The sequence below is a fragment of the Scardinius erythrophthalmus genome (assembly GCF_964197995.2).
Source record: "Scardinius erythrophthalmus genome assembly, chromosome: 3".
Taxonomy (NCBI): Eukaryota; Metazoa; Chordata; class Actinopteri; order Cypriniformes; family Leuciscidae; genus Scardinius; species Scardinius erythrophthalmus.
The window spans coordinates 6,007,039-6,020,716 of record NC_138223.1 but is presented as its reverse complement, the minus strand read 5'-3'; the positions used below and the strand labels follow the sequence as shown (position 1 = coordinate 6,020,716).

Sequence of the window (13,678 nt, the reverse complement as noted above, 5' to 3'; positions counted from 1 at the left end):
GGCAGCGAAGCAAGTGCATTCTGGGAGTTGTTGTCTTTCATCCACATGAGCCAAAAATACATTTTCTGGCTTTTCTCAGTCTAGAAGGCACCAAATTCTAAAATAATTTCACATTTCTACTACATAAATGACTTAATTTAAATACACATTCATCTTTCCGGTGGTGAAATATCCCTTTAACAAAACTATAATATAGTAAATAATATAAAAATAATCTCAATGATACTATCATTGTTTTACAATGAACCTAGATTTGCAAATGCAGTGGGTTTCTATTTTAGATTTCTAACAATATTCTTTATTTTTTCTTCCCATCAGCCACCCCTCTGTCCGTGCGGAGCAGCAGTGACCCCGCCCTTGCCCCACACCTGGATGTCATTTCATTGGACCGTGAGGACATCAGCAGACCCCAGTCAACCGTGAGTGAACACACATCACCTACTCATGTCCGATAGGAGTGTCTGGGAAAGCGTTGTTAAAGAAAATGAAGGCCACATTTGTATTGAGCTTTTGGAGGACGCAATGCAAGACTACTTTTCTTTTTGTAGTGCTGGTGGTCTTATGTATTTAACCTGTCCTTGTGTGCAGGAATTTCACTGTCACAGTCAACGTCCATGGTCATATTGTATTTGTGTTTAAGTTTTGGCTTTTAGCTCCACAACCATTGTTATCTTACTCTCTTCCAATATTGTTTTCATCAACAAAGCTTTTACTCTCTCGATATATCTCTCTTTCATTCCCTTCCTTTGAGGTCATCTATTAACCAGCTCTTTTTGCTCTCACATTTATAGCAGTGTTTGCCTTTCAGATTCTAGCAGACAAACAGCACACATTTTTTTTGTTTCTGAAAGAAATTAATACTTAAAAATACTTTGGAAATTCAAGTGACATTTCTAATGTTACAAATGATTTCATTTCAAATAAATTCTGTTCTTTTGAACTTTCTATGCATCAAAGAATCCTGAAAATAAAATATCATGGTTTTCAACATTGATAATAATAATAATAATAAATGTTTCTTGAGCAGAAAATCAGCATATTAGAATGATTTCTGAAGGATCATGTGACACTGAAGACTGGAGTAATGACGCTTTGCCATCACAGGAATAAATTACATTTTAAAATATAAAACATTGTTTCACAATATTACTATTTTTACTGTATTTTTTGATCAAATAAAGGCAGCTTTGGTGAGCATAGTTAAACAAATTTTTTATTTTTTTTTTACTTCCAGAAACTTTTGAGCAGTAATGTAAGTTTGAGAATGAGTGAACCGCGTTTAGGATTTTGCTGTATGAACTCTCAGTGCTTCAGACTCACACAGAAAGCTACCGCAGTATATTTTAATTCTGAGTGTGACATTTACTAAATTGTACCACTTTCAGTCTCTTGGGAAACTGCTGAGTGTATCAGGACTACATACATAAAACTGTCCAATGTCTCTAAAATATTAGCATCAAACGGGAAAAGAATGTGCGCGGCTATTGTTAAGGATTCATAAGGTCTGCAAAATTACAGCTCGCGCAGACACTCGCACTCATCCGTCCCAGATTGCTTGGAGTGACAGTAATCATTGCAGTGCACTCCTCAATGACAGGGTGAGTACCACTAATGCATCAACCACAGCACTTTTGAGACAGAGAGGATTCATAAATATGTGCGTATTCTCTCTACACTCAAATAAATATCTGCCTCTGTCAGTGCCACCGCTGCAGATTCCTCTTCCTCCTGGAGAACTTCTTCAGCAATCTGAAGAATCTTGGCGACTTTAGTTCCAGATTCCAATAAGGCTTCATTCACAATGTGATTTATATACTTGTATAGTGCAGTGGGGATTTATTTAAGACTGCAAGGGAAGCTCGGCTTCCCCTATAATGTCAAAAAATTGATGGTCAAATATGTACTATTGTGTTAACATTTTATTGACTAAAAATGCGTAAGAAAATGTTGGGTCAGCTGACTCGATTTCCTTCTCATGCATTCCCGTAGCGTCACAGTGTATTTCCCTGTTGAAGCCCAGCGTCCATTGACTTCAATGGGGCTGCTTTGAACAGTTTTTTTCAGCGCTTCGAAACTAGACGGTCATTGGATAAATGCTGCGATTATGTCCCGCCCGCGAATGCTCAGCGTCTCCTGGGGTGAATGAGGAGTGGGCTGGCCTGGACTCCGGGCTTCTGCGTGATGATTGCAGGGTCTGTCGAAAGGCTGCATCTCCTTTTGATTGACAGCGATTTCATACAATAAAAAGTCGCTGACGCTGAAGCTATTCGAGCTCAGTCCCATCGCGGATTTTTCAAGTGTAGTCGAAAGACAAACTGCTGCAACCTGTTTCTTGGTATTTGCTTGTCGAAATTGCTAGCCAATTTTCATAATACATTTCACACAATTATATATTTATACCTTTATTATATTATTACTTATTATATATTTTATATTATTATTATTAGTAATAATTTATATTATTAATAGTAGTATTATTATACTTTTATTATATTATTATTTATACCTTTATTATATTATTACATTTATACAATTATATTTAACTCTGCTGGCCATTGAGAGGACACTGGTCAAGTCACTGGAAAAGACGCCTAGATGGTACGACAGGGTCACAGAGCAAGTAACGTAGAATTTACGTATAAATAAATGGACACTTTTTATGATGTAGGCCGAAAATGAGCTTCCCCTCTTGAAAGACCAGCAGCCGCCACTGGTATAGTGTTCCTGGATCAACATTCATATTAATCAATCAGCTCCTGCAGTCAGAGGCCATCTTAACCCGATGATAGGAATGATTTTTCTTGTGATTGACCAAAAAATTCTAGACTGGGTAAACCCAAACCCGATATGCCGGCGATTTGATTTTGCCCTGCACCTCAGGCTGGAAACCTGTAAGTTTTTCTACCCTGCTTCCGTTACAAATTTGCAGGGACCAATCACAAACTGGCTCATCCACCTGGCCCGCTATTGGTGGGTTTAATCCAATCCAATTCCTTTTAACCTCTCGACGATGCTCAATGGCTTCTTTAGTTTAGCAAACAAATCACTCGAGTGGTGTAAATACCACTCACTTTCATATTTTTTTTTGCACAACCTGCAAAAATCACTCGATCACCCGCTGATTAATGCTACAAATCAACACGTTTGTTGGCATGTTTCCTGCCTGGAGTTTTCGCTGCGAAGTACGTCACCCGGATCGTTGGTCTGATTGGTTGAAGGACTATCCAATTGCGTACAGAGTCATTTGAACTATGCCCGTTGATCACGCCTCTTGTGCAGTAGAAAATACAGACTAATGTTCAATCTTAAAAGATTGAGCTTGGTCTGGTGATAGCCAGACTACAACAATTCTTGACTAGACCTGGAAAGTCTGAAAATGAAAATTTAGAAAATGTTCATTTCAAATTTGCCTTTGTTTGAAATAACTATTAATTTAATTCATGTTATAATATCTTTGTTTTCCTGTGTCATTCACTTTAATTTCAATTTAGCTGTACAAAACATCTCGCTATGCGCTTGTCGCAATTATAAACACGCTGGTTTGTAGCGCAAATAGTTTTACCGTTTACTGCACTTTCTTCTTGTTATTTCCCTGTAGACTAGAGGCTAATGAATCAGATGTCTCACACATTCACAAAAAAACCTAGCGTCCGCATTGCAAAATAAGGTGGATAGATGCATGTGTCAGTTTCAAACAGTATCTTTGAAAATGTACACTACCGTTCACAATTTTGGGGTCCGTAAGATTTATTTGCTTTTATTTGATCAATAATACTGTAAAACAGTAATATTGTGAAATATTATTACAATTTAAAACAACTGCTTTCTATTTGAATATATTTAAAAACTGAAACATTTTGCAATAGTTTACTTATTTGATCATTAATTTACTTATTTACTTCGTTTTATGTCGGGAAATGAGAATCTTTTTCGATCATTTTGCGAGCAGAGTTGGAGTTGGCGTTGATGAAATCTTTCACCTAAAGGACGAGCCCGTGGATATCACACGCGCAATTCGCAAACTCTGCACAAGAGTTATGTCGGTAACTCAAACTACAGTCAATTATTAAAAAACAACCCTAAAAAGTGAGAGCAAAAACTGACGAGCTTTTGGCATCTGACGCTGCACTCCGCATTAATTCTCTCAGACTTGATGAGATCAATCTATCTCAATGCTGATAACGGTAAAACAACTATCTTAATTTATTGCCGTAATATTTCTCTTGTGGACCATACATTAATGATATTGAACATTTTTTCAGTGTTTGAAGCTGGTTTTAATTTTCATTGATGACTTATTGACTGATTGACTGATTGATGACGAAAGACTATAATTTTATTAGTAATAATTTGTAATTGTATTGTTATTAGTGTCTATAATGTCAAATAAAATGTTTTGTTAATGTGTTATGGAAACATGCCTTGGCTTAAACAACAACTGTATAAGAATGCTGCATCTCTTTTATTACAAGCACTCTTGACAATTTGTGAATAGATCACCTTGCAATTCAATTTTGATGTGGGATGTTGTTTTGTAGTCCGTTTTAAAAACGGCATTGCTCTAAAATCAGGGCACAATGCTTGGTAATTAGGAGTGTTATTCCAGATCCTATCCCTGAAATCTAAGGGAAATCTCCATGGGTTTATATCAGTGTTGTTCCAGGCTCAGTGTTGTTGATTCAGGAGCATGTTGTGCTTGTGTAAAATCACATGTTCCTGGAACAGCATCTGTTCTTAACCAGACCAGATTGTAGGATTATGTTTTGAATCTTGAGTAATATCCTTATGAACCTTATTTATTTTAGGAGTAAGGTTAGGTAATGATTGCTGAATAGGAATGTTGTTCCAAGACCATCCAGGAACAGAATGTCCCACTAGTGTAAATCACGTACCTGAAGTACACACTGCAGTTTCTGATACTAATGGAAGTCCTTTTTGAAAAGTACCTGGAGGAACTCTGAACTCACATTACAGCAGAGACGGGGAACCCTGAAGCTCTCCCAGTCCCTTATCATCCGTCCCAGGAGCTCTCGCTCACAGCCGGCGGTCACCTCCACTGAAGCATGGCACACCTATAAATGTTTTGAGGAGTTTCTCTGTGCGGGACTGTGCTCTGAGAACTGGGTAATTATGAGACAGGGCCGGGATTCTCTGCTTGGTTTTGTCAATCATGTTTTAGACTGAAGGCAAGATGGTTATCAGATGTGTTGAGGAGGTTGAACACACATAAACATGAACATGAGATGTGTAATTATGGCCGGCGCTCTCATAGACACTTGGGACCTTCAATTGACTTTCATACAGTGCTGTGATGTGTGGACAGTGCTGAAGAATCTGCTCCTTCATTCAAGTGTGGCTGTGTGTTTTTGTTAGTTTCTTTATCTTTTCATTTAGCTTTTGTTCTGTTATTCGTTTATTTGTTGGTTGGTTTGTTCCTTACTTGTTTGTTTCTTTCTTCCTCTCATTGTTTTTTTTTTTAATTAATTAAATTAATTGGTTGGTTCATTCTTGGTTTTATTTTTTGTTCGTTTGCCATTTGTTTGTTTGGTCATTCATTTGTTGGTTGTTTTCCATTCTGTCTGTCCTTCCTTCCTTCCTTCCTTCCTTCCTTCCTTCCTTCCTTCCTTCCTTCCTTCCTTCCTTCCTTCCTTCCTTCCTTCCTTCCTTCCTTCCTTCCTTGCATCCTTTCTTCTTTCCTACCTTCATTCTGTCTGTCCATCTGTCATTCCTTCCTTCCTTCCTTCCTTCCTTCCTTCCTTCCTTCCTTCCTTCCTTCCTTCCTTCCTTCCTTCCTTCCTTCCTTCCTTCCTTCCTTCCTTCCTTACTTCCTTCCTTCCTTCCTTACTTCCTTCCTTCCTTACTTCCTTCCTTCCTTCTGTCTGTCCATCTGTCTTTCCTTCCTTCCTTTCTTCCTTCCTTCTGTCTGTCTGTCTGTCCTTCCTTCCTTCCTTCCTTCCTTCCTTCCTTCCTTCCTTCCTTCCTTCCTTCCTTCCTTCCTTCCTTCCTTCCTTCCTTCCTTCCTTCCTTCCTTCCTTCCTTCATTCTGTCTGTCCATCTGTCATTCCTTCCTTCCTTCCTTCCTTCCTTCCTTCCTTCCTTCCTTCCTTCCTTCCTTCCTTCCTTCCTTCCTTCCTTCCTTCCTTCCTTCCTTCCTTCCTTCCTTCCTTCCTTCCTTCCTTCCTTCCTTCCTTCCTTCCTTCCTTCCTTCCTTCCGTCTGTCCATCATCATATTGATGTGAAATCTAAACAATACAGAAAGCAGCTCTCACACAAAAAAAAACTAAATAGGTCACAATTAAATTGCAAGTTTTCCATACGTTAGCTTTTAACGAAGAGGGTGCTGTTCGAATTTGGCGCTCAACCATCATGCGTCTCTGTTATGTGCGCGTTTCTGTTATGTGCACGCCACAGACTATCCACGCACTGCACGTTCGCTTTAGAGTTTCGTCTTTTGCGTTCCGTCAATATTACGTTATTAGAAAAAATATATATATATATATTTTTGAAAATCGATTTTTGAAATTTGTGAATCGATTCAGAATCGTCCACGTCCGCATCGCGATGCATCGAAGAATGGATTTTTCCCCCCACCCCTACTCATTGTATATAAATGTCTTATGTTAGCACTTATGCTAGGTTATTATGTACAGCAGATTGATCATCAAGCTTTGCTGTTGTAATATCTCAGTCAGCTCTAGATGGATGGATGGATGGATGAGATGGACTCAAAGGTCGTAGAGAAACACATTTGTGATGCAGATCCCCACGCAATCTCTTACAAACTTTCTCATTAGGCTTTGACATTTATTCAATTACTGTATTCCCAAGAGTTTACCCAGTACCCACTGCTCATAAGTCTTATGTAAACACAAACAGACCGCGCACCCCGAGAGCCAAGGACACACATATTTAATATAGACTCTGCTTCCTCGGCTGATGCGTCTGACCATGAATGTTTTACTGTGTTTACTTCAAACCTATTTAGGTTGTAAACATATCAGCAGAATCCTCACATTACATAAATTTTTTTTCCTTGTTGTTCTATTTAGTTTCCACAAAGACCCCCAAAACTGCATTGTCAGGAATATAAGTCTTTGTTTTTCTCTCTTTTTTTTAATCATCTGAACAGTTTTGCGACTTATTCAAAGTCCATTTAAGGCAAATATTTTCACCTGGCTGCCATGTTTGAAACACTTCTCACGTTTTTGACCAATCTTTCATAAATTTGGCTAATTTTACATTTATTTATTTATTTATTTATTTTCAGACATTTTCAAGTGTTTGCCTGTGCACACTGTTAGCCTTTTGTATCTACTTTCAGCTTTGTATAATCAAAAATATATTCTACATTTTTGTAAGAAATGGATCTATTGATGTTTAGAAAGTTTGAGGCTGCATAATCAGTTGCTACTGATCACCTGATAATAAAAAAACGAATATTATACAGCTAGTCAGTTAAAAGAAACAATGGCTGCTGTTACAACCACTGATACAGATTTGATGATAACTATAACTGATATTTTGTTTTAAATGTAATTATCCAATACAATAACCAGTCACATGATCCTTCAAAAACGTACTCGGTTACTAACGTAACCTCGGTTCTCTCTAGAAGAGGGAACGAGTACTGCGTTTGAATAAACGCTGCGGGAAAAGTCTCTTTTCACGAAATACTGAAGCAAAATTATCCTTAATTTTCATATTTGTAAAACGCATTGCAGCAGTGCACAGCCATGGCGAGACGGCTCGCTCACTCATTGGCTGTTCTGCGGCAACTGCATGAGCCTATCGAGCGAGGGCTGATGCAACATCAGACCAATGAGAGCGCTTCGCGCGCTCCTCGTCACATCCCGCCGAAACGGGTGTGGCCATCCCCTATAAAAGGAGCTCGAGTAGGCTGATTCAACTGGTTTTCATCGCCGAAGCGAACCAGAGCGAACCGCGCGCACGGCAGGGAACGCAGTACTCGTTCCCTCTTCTAGAGAGAACCGAGGTTACGTTAGTAACCGAGTACGTTCTCTTACGAGAGTTCTCTCGTACTGCGTTTGAATAAACGCTGCGGGAACCACTTGTAAGACGCCGTGCGTGCTGGGATGAGAAAACACCGACCACTGGAAGCTAGTCCAGGTATACAGTGCATAATCACCCGGTAGACTCGGAGAGTCTGGAGGGGGGGGGGGGGGACAACCACCCTCAGATAGCTGCGTCCTAAGACGCGATATAACATCACATAGGCAGGGGAAGGCCTGGCTAATGTGGGAAATGTGGGTCTTACGCAAATTTGCCCAGATATATGCGCCCTTAGGCGCGAAACAGCGCCACATAGGCAGGGGAAAAACCTGGCTGATGTGGGAGATGTGGGTCTTACGTAATTTCGCCCAATGGATGCGCCCTTAAGCGCGATACAACGTCACATAGGCAGGGAGAGCCTGGCTGATGTGGGAAATGTGGGACTTACACACTTTCGCCCAAATAGGTGCGTTCTAGACGCGATATAACATCACATAGGCAGGAGGGAGCCTGGCTAATGTGGGAAAAACATGGGTCTTACACAATTCTGCCCAGAGAACTTCGGCGGCGCTGTGCGTCTGCGATATCAGTGCCGTGTTTAGACAGCTGACTCGAATACACCGAAAATACTTGGCTTGCAAGTGCGGTGAAGTCTTCGGTGGCGTTGTGCGCCTGCGAAATCAGTGTCGTGGTAGACAGCTGATACGGCTAAACCGAAAACAACCTGGCCTGCAAGGCGGGAACTTCTAGGTTGTAGAACCTTATGAATGTAGACGGCGAGGCCCAGCCCGCCGCCGTACATATTTCCTGTAAGGAAATCCCGCTAGACCAGGCCCACGATGAGGCAACGCCTCTCGTGGAATGCGCTCTAATGCCCAACGGGCACTGAAGGCCCTTGGTAGTATAAGCCATTGTTATGGCGTCAACCACCCATCTGGACAGGCTCTGTTTCGAAACAGCCATTCCCTTGGAACGTCCACTGAACGAGACAAAGAGCTGCTCCGTCTGTCTGAAGGCAGCGGAGCGGGACACATAAGCTCTTAAAGCCCTAACGGGGCAAAGACAGCTCGAGTCCCCTTCCTCGTTTGACCCCGGCAGGGCAGACAGGGAAATAACCTGAGCCCTAAACGGAGTGTTGAGGGATTTCGGCACGTAGCCGTGCTTAGGTTTGAGTATGACTTTGGAGTCATTGGGCCCAAACTCCAAGCACGTTGGACTCACAGAGAGCGCGTGCAGATCGCCTATGCGCTTCACCGAAGCGAGGGCCATCAAAAACACCGTTTTGAAAGACAGATGTTTGAGGCTAACAGATTGGATAGGCTCAAAGGGGGGACCTTTCATGGCTGCCAAGACCGTAGAAAGGTCCCACACCGGGACTGAGGGAGGTCTGGGGGGATTCAGCCTCCTAGCTCCCCTGAGGAAGCGGATGACTAAATCGTTCCTTCCTAGTGACTGGCCTGGCGTTGCTGTCGAGCACGCTGCGATAGCCGCCACATAGACTTTGAGCGTGGAAGGGGATCTGCCCTTGTCCAACAGCTCTTGTAGGAAGGAGAGAACCTCCGTCACCTCACAATCGAGGGGTGACAGGCCCCGAGCTGTACACCAGCTGGAGAAAACCGACCACTTCGAGGCATAAAGCCGCCTGGTGGAAGGCGCTCTAGCTTGAGTGATGGTGTTCAGCACTCCATCCGTGAGGCTAACGGGTAACCGTTGAGCGTCCACGCATGAAGAGACCACAGCTCTGGGTGTGGGTGCCAAATCGAGCCCCTGGCCTGCGAGAGGAGATCTCTCCTCAATGGCACTGGCCATGGAGCGGAGTCTGCTAGCTGCATCAGGACTGGAAACCAGGCTTGGTTGTCCCAGAACGGTGCTATAAGCAGTACTGGGCATTTCACTTCCCTGACTCGCTCCAGCACCTGAGGTAGGAGGGAGACTGGGGGAAACGCGTATAGCGGGCAGTGCGGCCACTTGTGGGACAGCGCGCTGTCGTTCTTTGAAAAGAACACGGGGCAATGAGCGTTTTCTGGGGACGCGAATAGGTCCACCTCCGCCCTGCCGAATCTCTGCCACAACAGCCGGACTGTTTGTGGGTGTAGAGACCATTCGCCCGTGGGAACATTGTTCCTGGACAGCCTGTCTGGACCCAGGTTGAGTGTCCCGGGCACATGCACCGCTCTCAGCGAGCTCAGGTTGCGCTGAGCCCATATTAGGAGGCGCTCGGCCAGCCTGTAAAGGGAACTGGATCCGAGACCGCCCTGGCGATTTATGTAGGACACCACGGCCGTGTTGTCCGAGCGGACTACGACGTGTTGGTCTTTGATGTGGGGACAAAAGCGCGTCAGCGCGTTGTGAACTGCCAGCATTTCCAGGCAGTTGATATGATGGAGCTTTTCTCGTTCTGACCAAAGGCCAAAGAACGGCCTGCCCTCGAGCAGCGCTCCCCATCCCGAGGTGGATGCGTCCGTAGACACCACTTTCACTCTCGAGGAAGTCCCCAGGCTTACACCTGAACGGTACCAATCGCCCGCCGCCCATGGTCTCAGGGCTGCTGCGCAGTCTTGATCGACTTTGAGGCGCAATCGGCTGAGTGCCCACGCTCCGCGTGGCACTCGCGCTTTCAACCAGAACTGCAGAGGGCGCATGCGAAGCAGGCCCAGCTGGAGAACTGATGATGCTGAGGCCATGAGGCCCAGCATCCACTGAAACCGTTTGAGCGGGATAATCGCGCCGCAGCGGAAGGACCTCGCTGCGTGCTGTATGCGCAGCGCGCGCTGTTGCGACAGCCGCGCCGTCATAGAGCAAGAGTCCAGAACGATGCCCAGAAACGATATAGTTTGGCTGGGGTTCAGGGAGCTCTTCGTCCAATTGATCGTGATACCAAGATTCTCGAGGTGATCGAGTAACATGGCTCTGTGCTCCACGAGCTGAGATCGTGATTGAGCTATGATCAGCCAGTCGTCCAAATAGTTCAGCACTCGCATGCCCCTGAGTCTGAGGGGAGCGAGCGCTGCGTCCATGCACTTCGTAAATGTACGGGGTGCCAGGGACAAGCCGAATGGCAGGACTGTATACTGGTATGCCCGACCCTCGAAGGCGAATCTCAAGAATCGCCTGTGGCGTGACGCTATCTGTATTTGGAAATACGCGTCCTTTAGATCTATCGACATAAACCAGTCTTCTCGGCGAATGTGCGCGAGGATTTTGCTGGTCGTGAGCATTTTGAAACTGCGTTTCACTAAAGCTCTGTTTAGTCGTCTTAGATCTAGTATGGGTCTGATACCACCGTCCTTTTTGGGGACTAGGAAGTATCTGCTGTATAGCCCCCCTTCGCTTTGAGCTTGGGATACATGTTGTATCGCCCCTTTGCTCAACAGTTTTGATATTTCGGCGCGAAGTAGGTGTGCTACTTCTGAATTCACCGTAGTTTCGACGCGCGCTGTGAAGCGTGGAGGGCGTCGACAAAACTGTAGCGAGAAGCCTCTCTTTATAATGTCTAGCACCCAGTCCGAAACCCCTGGAAGCGCGGCCCATGCGTCTGCATGGCCGGCTAGGGGTTGGATGCGAAGCGCGCTCTGATCGCTGTGCGACGGCGGCGCTTCGGGGCGCGCTAGCATAGGCGTTACGCCTGTGACATTTGAGGCGGGGAGCGCGCGTAATACAGCGGGCAAAACGCTCATCCTCGACCCCGCTACAGTGTTTATCTGAACGAGGGAGGTCTGAGAAGGTCTCATGGGACTCATGCAGCCTACAAGTGAACGTGGGCGGGGACCGGGCACGTTTACTGCTTTGGCCGCGCTGTCTGCTTGAACAGAGCGGGCGCGCACAGGTCCCGTTTTTACAGGGAGCCTGTGGCTTGCCAGACATAGCGTTTGTGGGCACTGGGAAGTGGGCACTTTGACTATGTTTGGGGGGCGATCGAACTGCGTCGATCTTATGAGTACGGGCCCTGTGTGCAGGGCTGTGCTTGTGTGTAGGGATGGGCACAGAGAAGTGGGCATCAACACTACATTTATAGCACCATCGGCCTTGGCCGGGACACCAGAAAATACACTCTTTTCGGGATTTATCTGGGTAGCCGTAAAAACGGCTTTTGTGTGCAGGCAAGCGGGCAGCTGTGCGGGCTTGTGCTCTGCTGAGAACGCTGAAGCAGTCGCAATTCCTGGGACTGAGACAGCGGTGCGCTTTGGTGAGGGCCCGGTCGCAACGGGGCTTACACACCTGCGCTTTCCTAGGCGTGCTAGGATTTCTTTGGGGCTTCCGGCTTCAACACAACCCTTGGTCGCGGCCCGCGGTGAGTGGGGCGGCGGCTGGTAGAGCGAGAGCGAGGGCGTGAGCTGCGCTGCTGTCGCTGTGAGGGGGCGGCCGGGGGCTGAGGCTGTGAGCTCCGAGGGGCCTGTTTCTCACGGCCCGCTGCAGAACTGGAGCGCTTCGGCAGGAAGTGCTTGAACGCCTGTGACGCTTTCTGGGCTTCGGAAAATCTCTCCACGAACTCGGAGAGAGAAGATCCAAAGAGGCCAGCGGAGGATAGCGGGGCGTCGAGGAACGCGTTGCGCTCTGCATCAGCCATCTCCGTGAGCGTCAGCCACAAATGCCTCTCGGCTACGGTAGCGGAAGCCATACAGCGTCCCATGGCTTGTGCTGCAGCCTTGGTAGCGCGGAGGGAAAGATCCGACGCGCTTCTCAGGTCCGTGATGCAGATAGCTTCAGGTCCTATCTCGTCCAGTTTGCGGAGGAGATCGCCTTGGAAAACCTGAAGCGTGGCCATGGTGTGCAGCGCCGATGCCGCCTGCCCAGCGGCGGAGAAGATCCGCGCGAGCAGCGACGACGTCATGCGGCAGGCTTTTGACGGCAGCGCTGGCTTAGTCCGCCGTCCAGCAGAGGGCGGGCAAAGGTGGGCTGCTATCGCCTGTTCCACCGGCGGCAGAGTGAGGTAGCCTCGGTCCTGAGCATTATCCAGGGAGGAAAATGCTGGGGATACAGACGAACGTGTTCGTGCAGAAAAGGGAGCGTTCCAGGCCTTCGCCACTTCTTCATGAAGCTCAGGAAGAAACGGAGCGGGCTTAGACACAGGAGAAGTGCGCTCACCAGGGAGGAAGCTACCATCAAGCCGGGTGCGCGAGGGGAGTTCCGGTGCAGACCACTCGAGGCCGAGGCTCGCCGCGGCCAACGCGAGTACTCGCATGAGCTCCCCCTCGATGCTAGCTCTAGCCGACGGCTTTCGGGCAGGAGGCGTGAGATCCGCAGAGCTCGCCCAGTCCTCACTGCCTGAAGCTAGCAGAGAGCAGGAATCCTTATCGACCGACTCGACTTCAGAAACAACTTCCTCAGATGAAGCGGCGGCAGACTGCGGGCGCTGAGCATCGGGAAGTGCTTCGGGGGAAGCCGGCGAAGCTGGCGGGCGAGCCGGCGAGCTTTGTCGGGAAGAGGTGGGTTCCGGGGCCCGCTGCGAGCGGTGCTTCTTACGGCGCGGCACCGCGGCGGGGGGCGCAGGCTCGGAGAAGTGTGCCAGGCGAGTCCGCAGAGTCACCATCGGCAAAAGCTCGCAGTGAGGGCAGCCGCCGTCAGCGAGCGCGAGCGCTGCGTGATCTTCGCCCAGACAGGAGACGCAAATAACGTGGCGGTCTCCCTCGGTGAGCGGGGCTCGGCACGAGCCACAGGATGGCATCTT

General features: G+C 46.7%; 1 protein-coding gene across 2 annotated transcripts in view; it reads left to right on the top strand.

The window, feature by feature from the left end:
* pard3ba (par-3 family cell polarity regulator beta a) overlaps positions 1 to 13,678 on the top strand; it is a 168,422-nt gene that overhangs the window by 46,908 nt on the left and 107,836 nt on the right. For both annotated transcript variants that reach the window (XM_081362128.1, XM_081362127.1), the window contains exon 4: positions 319 to 419. In XM_081362128.1, the coding sequence (XP_081218254.1) occupies positions 319 to 419 (101 nt within the window). The remainder of the gene's footprint in view (positions 1 to 318; positions 420 to 13,678) is intronic.